This window comes from Pavona decussata, unplaced genomic scaffold (assembly GCF_977016875.1).
Source record: "Pavona decussata unplaced genomic scaffold, jaPavDecu1.1 SCAFFOLD_67, whole genome shotgun sequence".
NCBI classification, from domain to species: domain Eukaryota; kingdom Metazoa; phylum Cnidaria; class Anthozoa; order Scleractinia; family Agariciidae; genus Pavona; species Pavona decussata.
The window spans coordinates 428,921-450,977 of record NW_028145486.1 but is presented as its reverse complement, the minus strand read 5'-3'; the positions used below and the strand labels follow the sequence as shown (position 1 = coordinate 450,977).

At 36.8% G+C, this 22,057-nt stretch overlaps 2 protein-coding genes across 2 annotated transcripts; one reads left to right on the top strand and one right to left on the bottom strand.

Annotated features, from left to right (window-relative positions):
- Positions 1–6,040: 6,040 nt before the first annotated feature.
- On the top strand, positions 6,041–10,770 carry LOC146477928 (beta-2 adrenergic receptor-like). Its single transcript, XM_085112610.1, has one exon. The coding sequence runs from the start codon at positions 6,266–6,268 to the stop codon at positions 7,322–7,324; it is 1,059 nt and encodes a 352-aa protein (XP_084968736.1). The 5' UTR covers positions 6,041–6,265; the 3' UTR covers positions 7,325–10,770.
- Positions 8,546–21,417, bottom strand: LOC146477927 (uncharacterized). Its single transcript, XM_085112609.1, has 9 exons — positions 20,878–21,417; positions 17,601–17,671; positions 16,518–16,703; positions 15,553–15,885; positions 14,188–14,245; positions 13,700–13,737; positions 13,522–13,597; positions 12,492–12,793; positions 8,546–11,506 (listed from the first exon to the last, which is right to left on the bottom strand). The coding sequence occupies exons 1-9, from the start codon at positions 21,215–21,217 to the stop codon at positions 11,198–11,200; spliced, it is 1,713 nt and encodes a 570-aa protein (XP_084968735.1). The 5' UTR covers positions 21,218–21,417; the 3' UTR covers positions 8,546–11,197.
- Between the last annotated feature and the right edge of the window lie 640 nt (positions 21,418–22,057).

Sequence of the window (22,057 nt, the reverse complement as noted above, 5' to 3'; positions counted from 1 at the left end):
TATTAGTAACCCTTGAAGTTGGCTTTTGCTTCAATTTCAGAGTGAGACGAACTAATAAAACATAGCTTTCATTTCATGATGTATTTTACATACATGAAAACGGATTTTCATTACATAACGAAAGACGTTCACTTGACTTTTTTTAAAGCCAGCTTATACGGCGGATGCTTTTCTTAGCCACTGAAAAGAGGTAGCCGTTCTTGCTGGCTGAGCCTCAGACAAATTAGAGATCTTAAGAAGCACCTTCGGCAGTAAAAGCGAAACTGAAAAAAATTCCTAATTATACTACCGAAAAATCCCAAAATAACTGCAGTTATTCAACGAAGCGGAGGCGGATGGCGCCGAATATCTACCAAGCGGCGAGGTAAATATCTACCAATATTCACCGACGCTCAGGTGCACTGTAATCGTTTTGGTAATACCAAACTAGTACATGGATATCCAGCTTCAGTTAGTCACTTTGTTTTTGACAAATTTGCAAAAATAACTTGTGCGCGAAATCCAGGACAATGCCGGAGGTGACTAACAAAAAACATCAGTGTTTGATTAACCAATCATGCGGGGCGCATGAAAAACGTTATCCACTGGTTGATATCCTTTGGCCGGTAATTCCGCATAGCTATTCTGAGTGTGTCCAAATATTACTTCCGTTTATTCCGGCTGGGAGGGCGGTTAAGCCCTTCATTCTGAAAAGAGAAACAAAGGAAACTAATTGTCATTTGGTTATTCCATGCATTGTCATTATTATGATCAAGGAACTCGCTTTTGCGCACGGTAGTTTTACCAAAATTGAGCATCAGGTAGTTTTTCAGTGAATCAGGTTAACTTTCTTATCCCATCCCTGCCATCGGTTCAAAATCAAGCCGGATTGTTCGAAGAACGATAAATAATGGTAATTGAACTGACTGGAGTGCAATTTGGTCGGAAATCATACGCGTGCTTTCAAAATCGAACGAGCGCGCAGCGCGAGTTTGATTTGAAATCACAAGTATGATTTTAGACCAAATTGCACGACACAAAGTTCAATTACCACTTTATTACACCTATTTTGAAATCACAGAGTTTTATTGTCAATTTTAATATTCTATTTTTGTTACTTCATTTCCATTTTGATGGGCTAAAGAAAGGATGCGATTAAGAGCAAAAAATGGTGCAATTTGGGAATAAATCGCACTGTTGAGAGCCAATCAGATTGCAAGGATCACCAGTGATTCCAAAACGGGTGTAATAAAGCGCATTAAACAAATAAATGATGATATAAACGAGATTTCTACATCTACATCTGTATCGGTAAAATAGGTGGTTTTCACTGCCACCATGTTGGTGGACAAAACAAAACAAAAAAAAGAAAATTTGTTCACAAAGTTTGCCGTAAAAATGGCAGTGAACTCCCAGAGGAGAAAAATCTTATTGTTCTTGTCCACCAACATGGCCGCCATCTGATGATGTCACATACAAACCATCAATTTGGCAAAAGGTTGTGAAGGGGCCAAAAACCATTGCTCCAACGCGTTTCATAACTTCTTTAATGTCAAATATCCGATGCGGTAAACGTTGCAATAAACGATGCGAAGGCAATAATTGATACGGTTGCTAGAGAAATAAACAAGGAAAATACAAGTTACTACAGCAAAAGGACAAACCAAAAAAACAAGAATATAGAAATAACAAACTAAGCAGAAATGACGAGCCAAAAAATAATACTTACAAACGTTATATGGCCTGTAAAAGGACAAACGAAGCGATGTTGGAAAAAAACGCAAAACCTAAAACTGTATCCTCCAAAGCACAAAACGAGAATGAATAAAAAAACAAAGACGCGAATTTATACTAATGAACTACGGAACAATAGACAAAGTTATGCAGAAAAAAACTAACAGAATAATAATGAAAACGACATGCAAGCGTGACACACAAAAAATGTTCCAAAAAAACAAAAGAGGTCGTTATGTAAGAATGCCGCCGCAACAGGTTGCCCATCTCGCAATTGTCTCGTCCAAACGTCGAGTCTCTGCCGTGAATGTTTCTTTAACTTTGTCAGTTGCCTAAGGCAAAATATATATAGAATGTCTAGTTCATCTGGCATGTGTGTGCAAATCTTGAAGCAAAAAGACCGACCAGCTTAAGAATACAGTGATGAACCTCAAGGAAACGGTTGGGCCTTTCTATTTACTTATCGCGCGAGGCAGCTTGGATCGATTACTCTGCGCTTAATTTTGCTGCATTCGATACCGTTATGTGCAATGCTGTTTTATTGAAGAGAAATATCAGCAAAGACATTCAGGGCCGGTTGACAAAATAAGAATCATTGTGCGAAGGGGGACCTATTCAATTAATTTGTGTCATTTAACAGGACCCCCTTTGGTAACAGTGTTTATTACACTGACGGGGTTATCTTGTATAAAAATTATTATTATTATTATTATTATTATTATTATTATTATTATTATTATTATTATTATTATTATTATTATTATTATTATTATTAGGGAAAAGCAACATTATCAGGGAAAAGCAACATCGACAATTTTTTAAAGAGCAGGAAGAGGAGAAAAAGCGAAAGTACCAACAGAGAGTGCTGGACGTTAAAATGGGATCTTTCACTCCCCCTAGTTTTTGAAACCAACGGTGGGATGGGAGCCGACTGCAATTGCTTTCTCAAACGCCTAGCCGAGAAGCTCTCCGAAAAGAATGAGGAACCTTAAATATTACTATCACTTGGATTAGAACATTGCTTTCTTTTGAGATTTTAAGGTCGGTACACACATGCGTAAGAGGCTCCAGGACACCTCTCCACAGAATTCCACAAGGGAGTTTCATCGATGACTGTCGCCTAAACGCTGGCCAAGCATGTGTCCGTTGATTTTCTGTGAATTGTATTTTTTTTTTTTTTTGTTTGGAATCGGAACTTTTAACTTGTAAATAGTTTGGAATATGTTGATTAAGATGTTGTTTTATATTATTTTTATTATTATTATGACATTTGTATTTTCTTTTGAAAAGTTTGCGCTTCGAAAATTAGTCTCGAAATCGGAATGAATTGTAAATAGCTTTTAATAGTTCTTTTCTCAACTTTTAACTTGTAAATAACAATTTCAGCTGCTTGGTATATGTTAATAAAGATTACATTTAATTTATTATTATTGTTATTATTATTATTATTATTATTATTATTATTACAATTTTATGACAGGTTTTAATAGAATCTAACTGTATCTAGTAGATTTTATTCTTGTGAATAATAAAGTTATCATTATTATTATTATTATTATTATTATTATTATTATTATTACAATTTTATGACAGGTTTTAATAGAATCAAACTGCATCTAGTAGATTTTATTCTTGTGAATAATAAAGTTATCATTATCATTATTATTATTATTATTATTATTATTATTATTATTATTATTATTATTATTATTATTATTATTATTATTATTATTAATTTCTGGTTATACGGAAAATATGTTTTAGGAGGAAACATCCCTCTGTAGATGATAGGAGCGTTGTTCAATCCCCGACCCTCCCAAAAGGTCTGCTTTGGTTTTGGCCTTGCTTGCACCTTGGTTTAAGAGTCGCCTAACCCGAATAACAAGTGATGAAAGAAGAATGTATTTATTTAATGAACGTTTAAGCCTTGTGAGTCACAAGGTGTTTAGCATTGGCACGGCCATTCTAGTGCAGAACCAACTAAACACGAAACATCGAACGAAATGGCAGCATTTTCCAGGCCAAAACAATAATAATTACAATAAAAATAAAGCACAGACTAGAGAGGCTTATATGGTACCGGTGATCAGACGAAGAAAACAAGTCGATGTTACAAGATGTGCTTCTACGTTACAATTCCAAACTGATAACTTCAATGACAGATGCAGTACTAAATAACGAAAACCAGCTTAGTTAAAACTCAAATAAATACAGTTCCAAAGATAGAAACTATTAGCAAGGTACTATATAATAAATATACGATACAACATAACTATCCTCGGATTTTACTTGCTTGGAAAACTAACTTACGAAAAACAGTCTTAAATCGGTCACCTTTGGAGAATGTTTAGCTGGCCACTTTAACACGTGTTTGTTTCGTAAACACGTTTTGTTCCGAGTTAGAAACACCGTCACAAAAAGTTAACGCCGGTGGGTGTAAACAGTTCATGACGATACTGAAAGAATGTTGTGCGGAGAAAGAATTGGCCATATATGGGTTTTGATGTTCCCCTTATATGATGTGCGCAAAGGAAATTGTGGTTTGCTTCGACGAAATGGCTACAAAGTTGAAAGCAATGAAGATTTTTCAACAGGCACCGCGTCCGCTGAATATAGGTAAAGTTTACCTTAATGAATGTCAAATTTATAGTAAATAGGGGATTTAAAACAACCGAGCTACAAGGGCATTGCAATGATTACGGTGCCGATTAATACCATGCAGTTTAGCTGTACTTTTCGAAAGGTGGAACGTACGTTCTATCATGCAGTTTCGAGTCGAACCGATGTGTCTTGTTCCGTTTGTTTTCTGAAATCTGCGGAATTTTTGATTAATCAAAATTCACATTCACGTAAGAAATATTTTGATGGTTTATTAAATATTTTAGACCACAGAATATAAGAATTAAAGCTCTGTGGTTGTGGCAAAGTTACCGTGAAAGATGAGCGAACGACACGGAATCCTATTGTTGAAGTTAGCATGGCCACAGGTAACCCAATATCCCTATTTAACACGTGTTTAACTGACGGTCGACATTAGATGAAAACTGTAGTTATTTTATATATTATAAATGTTGAAATTTAGAAGATTTTGATTAATTGTAGCTAATAATAATAATAATAATAATAATAATAATAATAATAATAATAATCGCGATTTTTATTTTCGTCTCTCACTGTGTATGACCGTTTATCTCAAAATGGAGACGCAACAATGTTTACTAAAGCCTTAAAAAGAGTCCTCGCTCGGGGGGTAGTTTGATTAAAGTTATTGTAGCTTTCCAAAAAGGTGGCGGCTCGAGTTATCAATTCCAGCAGCAGTAGCGTTAACTTTAGACAGAGCAAACTTAACGCCGTTGAAGTATTGGAGGAGTATTGAGTCTGAGCGCGCTGTTGAGCTGAAAAGACTCTCAAAACAGATTATTTTAAACTAAAATTTTAATTTCATCATGGAGCATTGAAACGTTTTTTCACGAGGATGTCACAAACAAGCAATACATGGCGAGAGATGAATTTTTCCGTCCGTGATATAGACAAAATCCGCGGAAAAAGAAAATGTGGATTCTGCGAATTCTCCGGAAAAAGAAAATCCTAGTTTTTCTTACTACGTGCATGATTTTAGAAAGAAACAGGACGGTTACATGTTTTCTTATCACAAGATATAGTGAAAGGGTGTTTATCATTTTTTATTATTTTTTCAATTGATTAATGACTTTGTTTTTGTATATTTTTGTTTATTCTTTTTATTATTTTTTTCGCCGACAAGAGTTATTAGCTGAAATAAAACCAAAAGTAAACGTCGATCATTGACCCAGTCTAAAAATGTCGGTCTTTGAATTCTAAACAATTAACCCTTAGTGTTTCAGTTCTTTCAGCTGTCATAATTAATCGGTTAGCATGCCAATGGCGAAAACGGTAGTTTTCTTGTCTTAAAATAGCGTAATGGCTTGAGTGGTAAGTAGCGTGATATTCCCCTCCAACGTGAAATGCCACGGAGCAATATCAGAAGAGAGTGGTTTATATTATATATTGGCTCGCTTCACGAGAGGGCTCCACATAACTAAAGCTCTCTTATTTATTTACAAAATATGTTTAAAATAGCTCAGAAATGACGCAATTAGAGACAAATGATCAGTCATTATTTTATACTCAAAATATCCTAAGCGCTGTATTGAGTACTGAAGTGGCACTTGTCGATACATGCAATTTTCTAGTAATTCTAAAGTCATTTGCTGCGGTGTGTGCGGTTATTAACCTTGCTTATATTGTAACTACAATAAGGTACTCGGAAAAGGTGGGAGGTTTTGTCAATGCATATGTTATTGTTGATGTTTTACGTGGAATGATATTCCGGCAACCATGTTATTGAGCAGTTATATAATGAAACTACATCGCTATGTGTAACAGTTTAAACTGATTGAACTTTGATGAACCTGGCTGTGTTCCGATTTCCACTGATGCCGGCTGGAGTGAGATTCATAAGAATTCTACCGGCTAAATATTGATGAACAACGCGATAGTTTGGAGTCCGCGCCGTATGTGGTGAAACCCTAAGATGTCTGGTAATTTTACAAACCGATGCTGTACCCAACCATCCAATGAAGAATTCCAATTGGTAACCTCAACATGGCCTTTTAGCTTGGTGATCATAACAGTCATCCTTATGATTACAATCAATTTGGTGGCAATCATTGGGAATACTTTTGTTATCGTGGCCCTGGCAAAGATCGATACCCTAAAAAAGATGGCGAACAACCAACTCGTAATTTCGTTGGCGGTAGCCGATCTTTTGGTCGGCTTTCTGGTAATGCCGTGCGCAATCGACAGTGTTTTGTTTGGAAAATGGCGTTGTGGCCATCTCTGGGGAAAGCTGAACGCTTTTGGAAACTTTTCCTTCTGTATTTCGTCCATAATGCATCTAGCTTTACTATCTGTTGATCGCTACATTGCAATATCAAGGCCATTAACTTATCTTGCTATTGTCACGAAGCCGAGAGCGCGAATCGCCTGTTTAGTGTTTTGGATATATTCAACTCTCTGGGCTTTGCCCCCACTATTCGGCATAAGTTCTTACGAATGTTTTATTCCTTATGTCGGTAAATGTCGCAAAGAAGATTGGCTTCAAAGCACCATCGCCGTTGTGTTCACTGCCTCAGTGGTTTGCGGAACGTACGGGGCAGCGGTTATTGTCATGGTCTGTGTGTACTCCAAGATATTCACGGCGATTTTTAAACAATCCAGAAGAATTGATGTCGCAATGGAACAAGTTTGCAGAAACAGTGATGCGACAGCGAAAGCAAACTTTTCAGTAAAGAAAGGAGTTTTAACTGTACTTATTGTCATTGGAACGTACATGGTCTGTTGGTCGCCATTTTGCCTTCTTCTGTTTATCCAAATGGGTTGTGGCAAAAGCGCAGGGGGCCAAACTGCAGATCAAATAACAATGTTCATAGGGTTTGCAAATAGTGCTTGCAATCCCATTATATACTGTATAAGGTACAGAGCGTTTCGTAGAACTGTTAAACGTATATTTGCAAGAAAGAACGATTGTTTCAAGATTTTCTTTACGGGACATAATCAAATTCACACTAGCACTCGGTGTACGACTTCTTAAAACTTTTGTCTAGATGTTATTAATAATCGACCTGGCACTTTCGGGATAAGATGTTTTGCATTTAGAAACATTGATTTCTAATTGATATTTATTTAAGGTAAGGCAGGGGGGAGGCGAGCGAATTCATAAGTTATTGACGATTCCAATTGAGTAAGATGATCCGTTTTTCTTTCAACTGGTGAAAATTTGTATCAATGTTTTGATCTTTAGCGTTTAAACTTATTAACAATTGAATTTCTATTTATGAGCATTGTGCACTGATATTATTTCGGCGCCAAATGATTTGAGAATCTTGAAAAACGATAAACCACAATATTTATCATTGTAACATAATGATCACTTTCAAGAGTGGAATTAATTTTCACGGACAAACGTCATATCTGCGGAAAGTAAATTTTTGTGGCATTTATTATTTGCCGTCATAAAATTTGCAAGAATAGCTAAAAGCCGCAAAACTTTCACTGCATGCTATACAAACATTTAAATTATTCGTACAATTTGTTCATGATCACCGTTCAGAGCTGAATGTTTAATTTCGGGACCGGCAAGGTAAAGTTCATTCTAACGTTCGAGATATGTATTAGAAAAAATGAATGACTTTTCTCTCAATACCTTCTTTATTTTCTGAAAGATAATTTTTATCAATAATCAATTGCAATACATTGCATTTTATAACACATCCACTAGTCTCTGCCTTCATTCTTCTGTAATTTAATATTGAAGAGTTTTTATTTATTTGCCGTTCTTCCTCAAACTAACTACAATTGAAATCATAGCTTTATTTTATTTATCAACTGTAAATAAAAACGACGACGGATATTGTTATATCCAAAACATGAATTTCTCAAGAAATGGTGTGATTTATTCTGTGCCTTGATTAAATTAAGCACTCCCCTCGCGACCATATTGGCGAATTCGCATCTTGAAAAATTGCAAGCAATGCACTAGCTTGCAACTCCACCGAAACTGACCACAAATTCGCAAATCGCAAATTGTCTGCATCGTGCATGCAACAAAAAGTGTTGTTTTTGATACGGCCTGGTATAATTTGAACACTACAATTGCAATGCAGGAAAGGCGCAGTCCCTTACCAGAATACCAAACATTTACACTAACATGCGTTTATAGGAATGAATGAACACCTCTTGGCCTGAACTAGACAGGTGCTAATAAGACCGTGATCGCCACGACAAATCTGAAAATATAAAAGTTACACGAATGTCCTACCAAAAGGTTTTTTATTGAAAACCAAACTAGTTATACAGTTATACAGTTATAAGTCTAATATAAACCTTACTTCGGTTGAATACAACACTTATTTCTTAGAGTAGAGATCAATATTTATCATCTTTTTCTACGGCAACAGGAAAGCGATAACCAGCCGTCTTCTGTACACTGTAAACTAGGAGACATCTTTTTAGAAAAACTCCGCTGCAAAATGAAAAATCTCTCAGTTTAGCGAAGGGAGAATCAGATGTTGTTGACGAAAATTTTGCGCCTTGGCAGCAAAACAATGTTCTTGAATCAACGCAAAATTTATTGTTACTTCCCAGGTGCAAATTTTGCAACAGAAACGTGATTCTCTGTAATTTAGCCACTTTTGAAGAAACAACCATGATTACACCTCCGCAACAATCTTTCCTAGTGTAAGTACTCGCTCTTAGACGACTGAACATCATTTTCTACGTAGGCTTAACTTTCATGAAAACTCCCTATCTGCTAAAATTTAAGTTGTTCTCACATTAAAACCGCAAAGAACAACCGGCAAAGGTTAAAAATAGTGTGGGGTAACGAGTGATGACGTGCCGGAATATTTGCCGTAAAAATGATGACAACGAACATGATCTCTGTTTGTTTAAATCTAATCTACGTGATCACTATAGAGTGATTTTCAATTGAGTGTCGTTTACAGTTTGCTTTTGCCTTTACTAAGCTCTATGATTGCGCCAATTTCTCAACCAATATGAAGCAAAACTAAAGCCAATCGTGGCTTGCTTGCGTTTTTGCTTCGAATTCTGATTGGCTCATTAAACTGTTTACGTTTGTTGTGATTGGTCAGAGTAAATACTTTGGTTCTGGTTGTACGACACTTGATTGAAAACCGCTTTATGTCGAATAATACTGTATACTTATCATATGGTGATCAATATAACCAACGTTTGATACAAACTTGTTACTTTTTGGTGTTTTTGAAATCTTAGAAAAGATTAACAATTGTATCCTTATTTCCGTGAGAATATAACAAACGGAATAGATTTCTAATAACAAAATACAACAATGAATTTCAAACTGAAATACTTACTTCCCTTTATATCTTAAACCAATTGAAATGGCTAGAACATTCGTTTCTTAGTTTACTTATTTAGTACATGTATATTATAATATAAATGTCCTAATGCTTTACGCAGTTTCTGTCATTTACTCAGATGGATGATTTTCTTCTTAAACGCGGACTAGACAGTAATTTAATCTCTGATGACTTCAGACATCAAGCTCGCAATCAATATAATCAAAACAAATTCAATATCAGCGGAATCTAAGACCAGTACTCTAAGGTTTCACTTTTGGGAAACGTTCATTTCTTTTGCTTCCCACGAGTGCTGGTAAAAATCGCTGATATAAGCCAAATTTTCTTTTAGGTATTAGTGAATCGAACTTCTCACAAATGTATTCGTTTCTAGCGGTTCGTCTCGACTCTTGCTCTTCCTAAGTTGCCAAGCCTGAAAACGTGGATATATTGCCTTTAATTAGTTTCGATTAAAATAAATATAAAAATAATGACGAAAAAAATCTGACGTAATTGTAATCACGGGTTAAAATAAAACACTTAAGGTGGCTCCGGAGGGTACTTGCTAAAGCAGCTATACTAACTCAACACGCATTCCTGAGCTGTGTAATAGACGATCATTTTCCATGCGTTATGCATTTACAGCGGGCATATTATTATTCAAGTGAGGTAACTATTACCGCGGGTTGCAAGGAAAAACCCTATCTTTGTGTTATGAATATTTCTTCCATTAAATTTGCATTGCAAGTTAGGACACCAATATTTTTGTATTATTGAAAAATTACTGATGGGAGTTGTGTTTCGTGTCGCGGGAACCGTGTTGGACTGTTTCGCCAACCTAGTTACAATGCTTTTGACCAACACTTTACAATGTTGTTCTACGATTTTCCAATATCGCGGGATTTGTTCTATTTAACTATAACACGGAATTGTTCCGTCTCATTTTCCTCAAAACTGCACATGTGAGAAACGTGACATTTATATCTCACATTCTGGAAACCTCAGAAATATTTCACGAAAGAAAAAGCGCTTTTAATTCACTTTGATTTTATTTGGAAATATATTTGGTCATACTATCGTCATAGAATAGTCTGAAAAACCCTTCAAGCGACGCTGATAGCTAAAGCTTTCCCGATCAAGGAGCCACCTTAAATGAACAGTTGTCTGGATTGGAAAGAAAAAGTGGCATCTTTAAAAGCAAGACTTTAGTTAATAAACTTCAACGAAGTTATAGACAAATAAACGACCCGTTTTCTTTTAAGAGCTATATGGGTACACACTGATGCTTATCTGCGCAAAAGTGAACACATACTGTTAAAATAAATATTTTTGGTAATAAAAATACCTTTTAATAAGTTAAATTGCTTATTTTTGGCTTCACACAGACGAATGTGCATTTGCTTGATTAGACTAAAGAACTTTGTTCTTCTTCTGTTATGGGTATAACACGCGTTCCAAACCAGTGAATCTTGATTTAATTGTCACGGATCAGAAACATGTTATAAAAACTTTGCCCCTTTTATAGTTCCCAATCATTTCATGTGGTAGAGCTTACTTTTAAGTGTAAATAGTAAAGTGTCCATAATTTAATACATGCAATCCTGTTCCAAGCTGGTTGCCAACTGGTCATTCAGGTTTGGTTCAGACAAGAATTTCTCTCCCGCTGTACTTGCATTGTGCAGGCTCATCTTGGCCTTGGCGTGAGTGACAACAATAGATACCAGGCTGCTATCGCCTCTTCCCAGATAGAATGTGACGTCATGAGATGGGTACTCACAGTTCCCATTCCTGCTTTCTTTCAAAGTGGGAAGAAATTTACCCTTGTAGTCGAACACTTTGGTGCACTTTTCGCGTTGGAGTTTTGTCGCAGCTTCCCTCCCATTAGAATAGAAAATCTTGTAGAGACAAAGTAAAACAAGAAAAGTTAGATAACACACTCTCCAAAAATAGAGTAGAAATGTCTGACCAGCGGAAATCCAGTTGACCTTTCAGTTTTTTATTTGTTGTTAATGTTTTGGTTTTTTGTTTGCTTTTTTCCTTTGTTTTTAGCACTTTCAGTTTCCTTGCCTTGCCACCTGCCTCGTGTCTTTTGCGTCTTTTGTGCAAGTTTGGTCTCGTAGTTTGGGTCTGCATAACAAATCGATACTTGCTATTTGTTCAGATTTTGCTGGAAATAAAGGAAAATGCTGCATCTGCTACTGGTGCACAGAACCCAGTTAACGGGATAAATTAAACTGTACGAAATTAAATGACGTCTCTGTTAAAAGGGGTTTGTGAAGAAAGGTGCAACCTTATCAATCTTTAGACAGTATTGATCATTGACTACATTAAACCTACTGAAACTCTCCACAGAGCGTGCTGTCCTCTAACGCCTAGCAGGGACGTTAATTATCACGACATGTAAATTAATGAACACTATTCTGTTTTAGTTTGTAACATGGTAAGTGTTTAGATTTTTTGTTAATACATAGTTAAGGTAAGTAATTATTGAGAACAGAAGGATACTGTTACGAAATGTGATATTTCACTTTCTATAAACAAAAGTATTATTATTACTATTATTATTATTATTATTATTATTATTATTATTATTTTTATTATTACTGTAACTGCCATTATTATCATCATCATTATCATTCAGTAATTACAATAAATAATTACTCTATCTAAAAAATTTCCAAGCGCTTTAAAACTGTGATAAAAACAAGCAGCTTAAAAATTACTATTAATTATTATCATTATCATTATATATATTGTCCTTATTCATTCAAGATGATTTCATCGGCATTTTGACCCCTAACACCCAGTATGTTAAGGTCCCCGTTGCTTAGGGTCCCTACTAACTATGATCCCTCATTGTGTGTACGTAATTTGAATTACCCTCGTGAGCGCCAGTCGAGTGGCTAGAATATCAAAGTCCTCAGTAAACTCCAGCAAGAAACCACGCGTCAAGTAAGTCATCACTTTCATGGTTTCCTGACAGCTGGTTTGAACGTCGGGTAGCTTGATCTGTTTTGCCCCTGGGGGTCCGTAGACTTGAGTGTACACAGTCAATCTCGTAAATTCAGGTGCTATGGGGGTCCCGTAAAAGAACCTGATGACGCGCTCCCCCTGCGTCAGCCTCGTTTCGGTGGATAAAACTTCACGGTCACCGTAGAACACGCGGATATGCATGGCGGAATCTAAAAGGACAGGAACTCTCTTATTCATAGATCGAACAGCACTATTGCGAATTATATTACATCTGTGAGATCCACTAGTTCATGTCAGTAAAAATTGAGAAGAAAAACTAACGGTTTCTGTGGTAGTTTGTCACCTAAAACTTCAGTAATAAGAGGAAATTAATTTATTTATAAAAAAATGTCGTTAGTGGGGTGAAATAAGGCATACAGCTCGGATTTTCTGGCAGTCAATGTAAATTCTTCACTAAGTATAGGAATCTGTTTCCTAACATTTCTACGACTTGAAAATTCAGCGAAAGAATCAGAACAGATTAAACTGTGTTCGTGGATTTGGAAACGATCTTAGCGTTTGTTGACCCAGGTCAGCCTGATTGGTGCTCAGTAACCGAACGTTTTTGAAAGCGAAACCTAATCAACTAGTGATTATCGTGGTCAATTCCGTTGAAATGGTTTACTTTTGATCTGGTGATCGAAACACTGAAGGTTTGCTAGTAGACCATATCTTCTTCCCTTTAAATGGGCAAAGGCTGACGCAATCTTAGCAGAGAGCTAGGAAACTGTTTAAACCCTTGGCGTAGTACATTTAAATCCTAGATAGCCAGGAAGCTGCTTATTGTGCAAAATAAATATGAATAAATCAAACTATCTGTAGATTTGCAGGTTGACTGTATGATGGACTGGCCCCTTGTACTCCTGACAGCTCGGAAAATAAAATTATAATCACTTACCACAACTATCGAAAGTCGATTTTCCTGTCCTTGAGTAGGTAGGACCTGTGGCATCATTCATGTAGGGAGCGGTGGCCTATGAGAGATTACACTTAGTCTTAGTAGTTGCGGGCCATGTTAGTGTGTAAAACAAAATATAAATATCAAAGCTATGGCTCGTGAAGTGCAGAATACTTACCAGTCGCCCTACATCATCCAATTCCATACCAGCTGGTTCTGGCAACGAATTTCAAAAGAAAAAAGTTAGTTTACTTCGTGCACACGAGTTCATAAGATCACAAGAAAACTTGTTGATACAATAAACTGTTATTAAAGTACTAAAAAGGCTGACCAAACGAAACTCGAGAACTCTGTCAAAATTTTGATCTGTACATTTTGTCCCTTCAGATACAGGGAAAAGTATTCTGCCGTCAACCTAACCTAACTTTTTAACAGAAAGATGAATCTTAAATGGATAAATTATATGTAAATATTTTGAATTTTGTTTTGCACTATCAAAGTCAGAACATATTACAAAAATTTCAAAGCGTTATCAATAAAATAGTGCGCACATACAATTTCCATGGCAAGTGAAACCAGTAGACCTACTCTTGCAAATTATAGTCACTTTGATAACAGGAGCGTGACATGATAAACGTAATTATTAAACAACAGGAAGACTCTTACCTATCAACCCGTTGTCCATATTTAAGTGAGTGCTGGTAGAGGTAGGAACAGCAGTGTTCTGGGAACAAACAGAGCAGATATGAAGACAAAGAGAAGAGGAATGCACACAATTGTTCAGGTCGAACAACTTTCCCAACTTTCCAAATGATCCGAAGAGAACACGTACCCAACTTTTTTTGCTGTTGTTTAATCCTGTCATTCGAATACTCTTTAAGTTAACTAATAAACTAAAGACATTCCTTGAAAGTGATACACACCATTAATTAAGACTTCCTTTTCTCCATGTGGTCACACGCTATTTTCTTAAGAGGAAGTTGTTTCCTTTGGAAAGAGTGCTTTCTTTTAAGATACCTGTTTTCCGGGTTTAAATTCCATCCAACCAAACAAACAAAAGAATAATAAAACCGAAAACAAAATCTAGTCATCACGTTTTCTGCCCTGTTGATAATGGAAGTGGATAAAAGCCAAGAGATAATACGTAATTGTTTTTATTATATGGAGGACTTTAAGTAACGATAGCGGTGATGGCAACGACAACGCCGCAAAACACTAATAGGTTTAATGAGGAAAAACAATCGCTCTGCAAGTGCGTTTTAAATTTTATCACATTTCTTTGCCGTCCTCGGCAAAACAACAACGTGAAATGACCAAATTCAAGGTTTTGTGGAGAACGTGAACACACGACGGTGAATTTTTCATTTTCTTTCTTAGCTCGAGCACCACGCCTTCCTGGGTAGTTCGCCGGTGTTTCTGTACAAGTCGACTTAGTAGAAATAATCGTAAAGAAGCAGATCTAGAATAAAATGAAGTAATATTTTCAACTGATGTTTTCGTTTCCGTCACCGTTGTCGTTGCTTAAGTTTCCTATATTATCTGGATATTTATTTAAACTAAAAAAAATATTTTGCACCAGTGTCAAACGTTCGTTTGCGATTATTTTCCGAAGACTTCTGCTGATATTTCCGAAGTCTCCTGAAGATTTGATAGTATTAATCACAGCGAGGGATCTCAGAGAATTTTTTGACCTTATACAAACAATTTTCAGTTATTTTTAATTACTTAGACCGGAAAGAGGAATCAGAGATAGTGATGTCGTCTATAACTTCCATCGTAATATCATCGTAGTTTTAATTTCTACGTGTATCAATATTTGCCCTTATTTGTTTGCATCCGGCCATTGTACGGAAGTTCAAAGTGTCCGTGGTTCTTTTCTCGTCAAAGGCTTCGATTTTCTCCCGAGCTCGCGATATCAATAATAAACATTACATCTTTGGCTTTTTTGTGTTGTTGTTCTTGGGAATCGTGACAAAATATTCTATTTTATATATGAAAGTGACTGATTAAAAAGGAGATTTTTCAAAGTACCTCATCTGGAATTACAACACCTCCCCACCAGAGTTTCATATTCATAATTCCTCCTGGATTGGCGGTCATAAAATGTTGTAGAAATGCCTGCCCACCGTCACCGAACATAGAACCACTTCCCAGCTGACCATTAGCTGCAAACACTGCCTCGACGATTTCCTTTCTTGTGCTCGAATCCAGGGGTGGTAACTGTTTCATGAAGCCGTTGTTCATGAAATCCGTACCATTGTAGAATCCTTGGCCATTAGGGTAAGCGAAAAAGTGATTGCCTGTATTTGCACTTGCTGTATCGTCAGCCAGCATTGAGTCACATGGGTTATAAGGGGGAATGGTCTGAAAATAAGAAAGGAAATTGATTTGAAACTAAAAACATAGCTTTGATGACGGTCAATATCCACCCTTGTCTTGAATAAAACTGTTTCGGTGATGCTCTCAAGGTAACATCCCAACCATTACTACTAGCAGAACGACGCGCTTTTCTTTTGCGTGTACGCGTTTTTAGAGGCTGTCGAGCTGGTTGGCTTATTGAGTGAGCGGCTGAAACTAAAACACGTGCCCAGTCAAATAAAAGCTACAGAGCGTATGTTCTCGTACTTTCTATTACGTGTTATTAAAGGTGAATGGAAAGATTGAGCCTGAGAATGAAATCGTGAAGTTCAATCAAATATAGCGAGTAGATAGGTGCTTCAAAATTTTCAGTCTGTGAGTGCGACCACGCGCTGTAGTTAAACATACTTAATTAGCAGCAATTTTACTTTGATCATGGCTGTTTAATATGCTGTACAAGTTGCTGCACAAGGTGATATTGTGCGTAGGTCAGGTAATGACTTCCTTGCCTTACGGCTTATTTTCTCGAAAGCAAAAAAGTAAAATGAGGCATTTTTATTTATATATGTATCGTGTGGGAGTAGGCAAAGGTCACGCCAGACTGAAATACAGATCGCGGGTATCCGAAGTCTTCTTACCGGTGTTATACTGTCCAAATCACAGCTGTCCTCAAGCGAACTGTCACTGCTGTCGTGGTGTGGCGAATCTTGTTGTCGACTGCCATAACCCATGATTCCTGGGAAATAGTTGTAATCCGGCATTTTGTCTAGGTCTGGAGGAGGCCTAATGATGAACGGTTCGCTGGGGTTTTTCGGACGGACGTACTGGCAAAGAAAGCAACACAATTTTGTCATTCAATAGCGCTGGTGACATTACTTACATTTATAAAACCGTTCTTGTTTCATACCTAACACTATAAATCTTTTACACGGATAAGAATGGCCAAAATGTCTTCAACCCCTATTTCAGACTAGCACTGGAAAGACCCACCCCATTAATTAAAAAAAAAACACACAAAGATTCATCGGACCCAAGTTTTCTTTCATTATATTGTGCATGCATCTGCTTTTCAACTGATAGGAATTGCTACAAAAGATGTCAAGGCGAAAAACGCGCAACCACGTTTTTTTCCAGAAAGGTGACGGTTTGCGTAGAAGTATGAAAATTGAAGTTAAAGTTGGGACTTCAGAGAATTGGCAGGGTGCACTCCATCTGAATAAAGACGGAACCAAGACGACAACAACGACAAAATTTTAGCGTTTGGGACTGTCGGTATATTTCATCTACATGCAGTGGTGCGGTACGTTCTTTGGAACAGCTTATACCCTCCGATTTGCTACAGACAGAATCGCTAAATGACTTCTGTCCCCATCTAAACTGGTACAGCTTCTTTAGTGACTAATTATATCTCTTGAAACACGACATTCATGTAAAGCAGTATTTTTTTGCGGCCTTTTAAGCGGGTCTGAGTTGGTAAATCTCGGAGTCAAGGTTTATCGATAACATATTTTATAGAATAGTTTGTAGATATTTATTGCTGTATTGATAAATTTACCGTGTTAAAATAAAGTTATCTGATCTATCCATCCGTCCAAACAATGTCTCTACTTCAGTTTCAGTTTGAATATTTTTAACAAGTCACGAGTTCAATATTCCACCTTTTTTTCCGCGTACAACACCCAACACGTGCATGAAAACTGATAATCTGGGCATTCACTTACCGGATGGCGTCTTTCATTTGCAGTTTTGTCAGATTTCGGGGAGATTGAGTTCCTCTTTGGCGATCCACCTTCTGAATAAACAAAAAATTCTGGCCCATCAAGTATCAAGTTTAATAAGAGAAAATCAAAGCGTGCTTCGAAGCTGTACCTGTAGGAACAGCTTCATTCAGTCTCTGTTATTCATTTGCTTGACTCGTTTCATGATTCCTTTCTTTCCGTAAATTCGTTTAAGTTCGTGGGAATAGCTTGATACCATAATATAAGATGTCTTTATCGTAGTTAAAAATCAGATTTAAGAAGAAGAGAGATCAAGTTATGAATACTAATATACCGTTTTAAGGTTTTTAAACTATTAAAGAAATATGCACGCGTTAGCGGGTTTGAGTACAATTTCCTTGTTGACTGTTCGTCCAACATGGACCCACTACATTTACCCGCACCGCATTTTGTTAGCTCGAGATATGACATCCTGTAGGGAACAATTCAACTCGTTAAGACTCTCCTTTAATGCTGTTTATTGTGCTCTGTACGAGGTGGTTTGAACCTTACAGAATCTGTGTGAAAAATTCATGTGATAAAATTTATTTTATGTCGAGTTTTGATTGAGTGTAATAAATCCTCATTGTGGCCAAGTCATTAAAGCAGTTTTTCTGTTCTAATACCTTTTATAATTAAACAAAGCGTTTTTTAGCTAAAATAGCTATAAAGTCCTCAACCATGGAAATCAAAATAAGTTGAGACCACTCCTAGATGTGTGTTGCTGTTCCTTCATGGGATTGTATTTTTCGAAGATCTTTTTTTTAATTTAAAGAATATTTATAAATTTATTGTTGTCTGACACTTGATATTACGAAGTAACGAACGTGTGCCAACTGAATTTTAATGCAAACTTACTTAAACAATATAAATATTAACAAACTTTACGTTGTAGATTTAATATTATGCGTTAAAGAACTTCTTTCAGATAACTATCGAACCAACTAGAATCTTAAGTTTTCCGGCAGATCACGATCGGAGCACGTCCTATAGATTTGGTTTAATCAACTGAAAAAGTTATGGATATTTGCATATGCGTCAATAGGAAACTAGCATGAAAAAAGCGATCGCCCATTCGGCCTACCAGGGATTGATTTTTTTTCTCTTTGAAAGGAAGTCGTTTTTGGCAGGTATTCTACGACACACTTTTTTCCGGTCCAAATCCATTCACTAAAATCAAGAAAAGAAATACTTCCGTATATGTCAACTTGACTCTTGGCAATTTCTACATTGTTTTGTTTTATTTTTATCAGGCAAAAGTGATAGTGCTAAGTGTATAACAAACAATAATTAAGGCATTGACATGTACGCAGCTATGTTAGTAAAAATCAAACATCTGAAGTTTGAATCAATCAATGGAACTCGTCTCGCAATTGTGATGAAAGCCGTGTCCTTCAAAATACCTTTTCTAGTTCGGATTTTATATCTTTACCTTCTTAAAAATTTATTTATTTATTTATTTATAAATTTCATTTTCTCTCCTAGAGAGCTGATTAACAACACAGTAATGTCAATAAGACAGTAAGCACTTGCTTCCTGTTCAGGCAATTCCTCTCAGCCTGACCGTTCCAGCCGTGATCTAAGTGGCACCACGACGCAGTCACCGTTAGGCAAAGATTTAAAATTAGTTTTTTCGTCTTGTCGCAAACATATAGCCGGTTTGAAATGTCTGATTGTAACGGTGTGTCCTTCCAGAGCATTCAATCGGAATGGTCAAAAGCAACTTGCCTAGGACATCGCTGGCCTTTAAGGAGTTTAAGATGGCCATGGCGGTTCCCCTAAGTTACAAAAAAAAATTGTTCCTCCTATTTTGTTTAGGGAAAGTGCAAATTGTTCAGTGCTTTGGCTTTGGCTATGGTGTCTTTGACTTGTAATCTCAAATTTGCTATTCCACGAGAGCTGATCGGTTAATATCAAAATATTAATTGATTAAATGTTTGTTTCGAAAGCATTCCTTTGGTCACGCAGGCTAAAATATTTCTTTGTTGAATGTCTAATTCAATTCACAGGAAACTTTGGCAGTTTGGTTCGAACTATTTATTGTTTACTTACTCTTTATTTTAAGTCCAAGAGGCTCGAGTTTCAATGCGCTTAAACGACGAGGTTCGAAACAACCCTGCGCGGTAAAAATGAGACCAAAGCCAAGATTGCGTTAGAAAGCGTTTACGCTCCAATCAGGAAACTTTTGCGTAATTTTTGGACGGACGCTTGCGGCCAAGTACAAGAAGGAAAGACGCTTATGTATATGCTCGACGAATATTATAACTCCTAAATAAAGAAAGGTTGAACCGTAGCTTTATTGAATGTTGCAACTATTCAATAAGGTGTTTTGACAAAGACTAAAATTAAGTAACACTTTATTGAAGGTCAGTCACTCCAACATGTCGTCGTTGCACTATATGCAATAAACAGGAAATCATTCCCAACGCATGACGTCTTGCTCTCAAAAAATCCGGGAATCCCCTGATGCTTCATAAATGCTTGGGTTGACGAATTTTTTATCTTCTTTTCTCGAATTGCTGATTTTTACTTCCAGAAGATTTTCTACGCGTTGTATAATGCTTGTGAAGCCGACGATTTTTTTTTAACCGCAATGAAAGGAACATATAAGCCTGGAATAAAGTGATTGTCAGTTGAATCTTCTTCACGGTCGCTCACATTTTACATAGTAACTTCCGCTGTTATGCCGTCTTTGTTTGGGTCCCGTGATCCTTGAGTGCTTTTGTTAGTCAAACTAGGCATTCACATGGTAATTCACTCTTCGAAATGAAACGTCAACCGGACATTTATTTAACAACCAGTAATTCCTTCGATTCCGCGCGGTTTCACTTTTATTTTTCTTTGCTAAATATTATCACTGACTCCCCTGTTTATAAAATAATCTTTAAGTTATCAAACTGAATGCAGTAAGTGATTTTCTTTTACTCTGTGTACAAAATTTACTCATACAGTCACATGTCTTGAGACCTGCAGCTTAATGCTAAATAGCGGTTTATTGATGTTACGTAGTGCTGAAATCAGGTCACACTTTACTTAGCCAGGTCAGTGAGACTTGTGGTGGTTAAACATTGATAAATATTCTTTTTCTAGTACCATAAAGCATGCGAGCAGATTTACATCACCCACGCACGGAAACACAGCTTTGTTACATGTAGGAATGATTTAATTCGCTGTTGAAGGGCCCCAAAGCCCTGGTTTTATTTACGTCGATAGTGCTGAAGCGTATGACATTTAATCTTACCTTTGTCCTTAAATCTGAATACTCGATATGGCTCCTTCTCGTCCAAACTATGGGGAACACGGACCTCTTCCACGTCCGGCATTTTGTGCAGAGCACATCTAAACCGTGTTTTCCAAGTTGATGGATCTGGTGACTCGCCAGGTCTGTATTTGCCCGTGTGTTCAGCCCACAGTTTGAACAACATAGCATCCTTTTCGATATTAAAATCAGGTTTACCGGCGTGTTTCCACGAAACTCGGAATTCTTTCTTTTCCTTGTCTCGCCAGTACAACCCCGGTATATTTTCGCTGTTTATTTTATCCTCCAACCATGGCCTTAGCCTTTGACGTACATCAGACATCTCGCTCGTTATACAACCGCTCGGCTTTCCGCGCTTCCTTTGAATCTACCGTTGCTAGAAAATTCAAGTGATGGCTCAACCTTGTCGGTGAAAGACCTACAAGACCGATCTCCTAGAATAATTCAAGAAGAACTAGCCTTTCGCTTTCTAACTTCCATGTGGTGTCATTGTAAACTGTCAATCCGTCCCTCCGTAATACTGCCGTTTATATCTCACGCGTAGAGCCCTTCAAGGGGTTTTTCCCGGTCAAAAAATTCCACTTTTCTTATTGGTTGGATGCAGTGAGGCGTGGGACTTCCGCCCAAATAAATTGACCACGTGTTTCGTGATATATGCTTGTGATGAATGCTTTTTAAATCTCCAACAAAGTTGTTAAATTTTCTATTCAAAACTGGCCTAGAATACACCAGCGAAAGGAATAATTAACTCTTAAAGGACTGTTTGAGGGAGGTCAAAGTTATAAATAAATTTTACAGATAAATAGCCGTTCGGATTGTATTGCCCCTTGTCACACAACGACAATATTGTCATTGCTAAAGTTCAAAAGCTTGCATAATAATAAAAAGAGAATCCTATGAATTCTAACTCCAAATATTCGTATTAATATAAGATATTCGATGATTAACTTCATCTCAAATAAATGGAACTATGCCAGCATTTTATTCCGTTCATTTACATCATATCAGTAAGGCATATTGGTAAACAACTTTAAAGGAAGTGTTAACAGAAACAATTAGCGACTGGCAACCAACCAAATTAATGAGTTTTATACCGGTTCGATTGGTTCTCACCATGTTAAATGGATTATTCCCTTGCCTTGAAAAATCGGCAGGGGGAAAA

Excerpts from the sequence above, each read along its gene's own strand:
- LOC146477927 (XM_085112609.1), bottom strand. The coding sequence starts at position 21,217 with ATGTCTGATGTACGTCAAAGGCTAAGGCCATGGTTGGAGGATAAAATA. Across the intron at positions 14,246-15,552 it reads GTGTTGTAATTCCAGATGAG|AACACTGCTGTTCCTACCTC; the intron begins GTACTTTGAAAA and ends GTTTGTTCCCAG. Across the intron at positions 13,738-14,187 it reads TATGGACAACGGGTTGATAG|AACCAGCTGGTATGGAATTG; the intron begins GTAAGAGTCTTC and ends ATTCGTTGCCAG.
- LOC146477928 (XM_085112610.1), top strand. The coding sequence starts at position 6,266 with ATGTCTGGTAATTTTACAAACCGATGCTGTACCCAACCATCCAATGAA.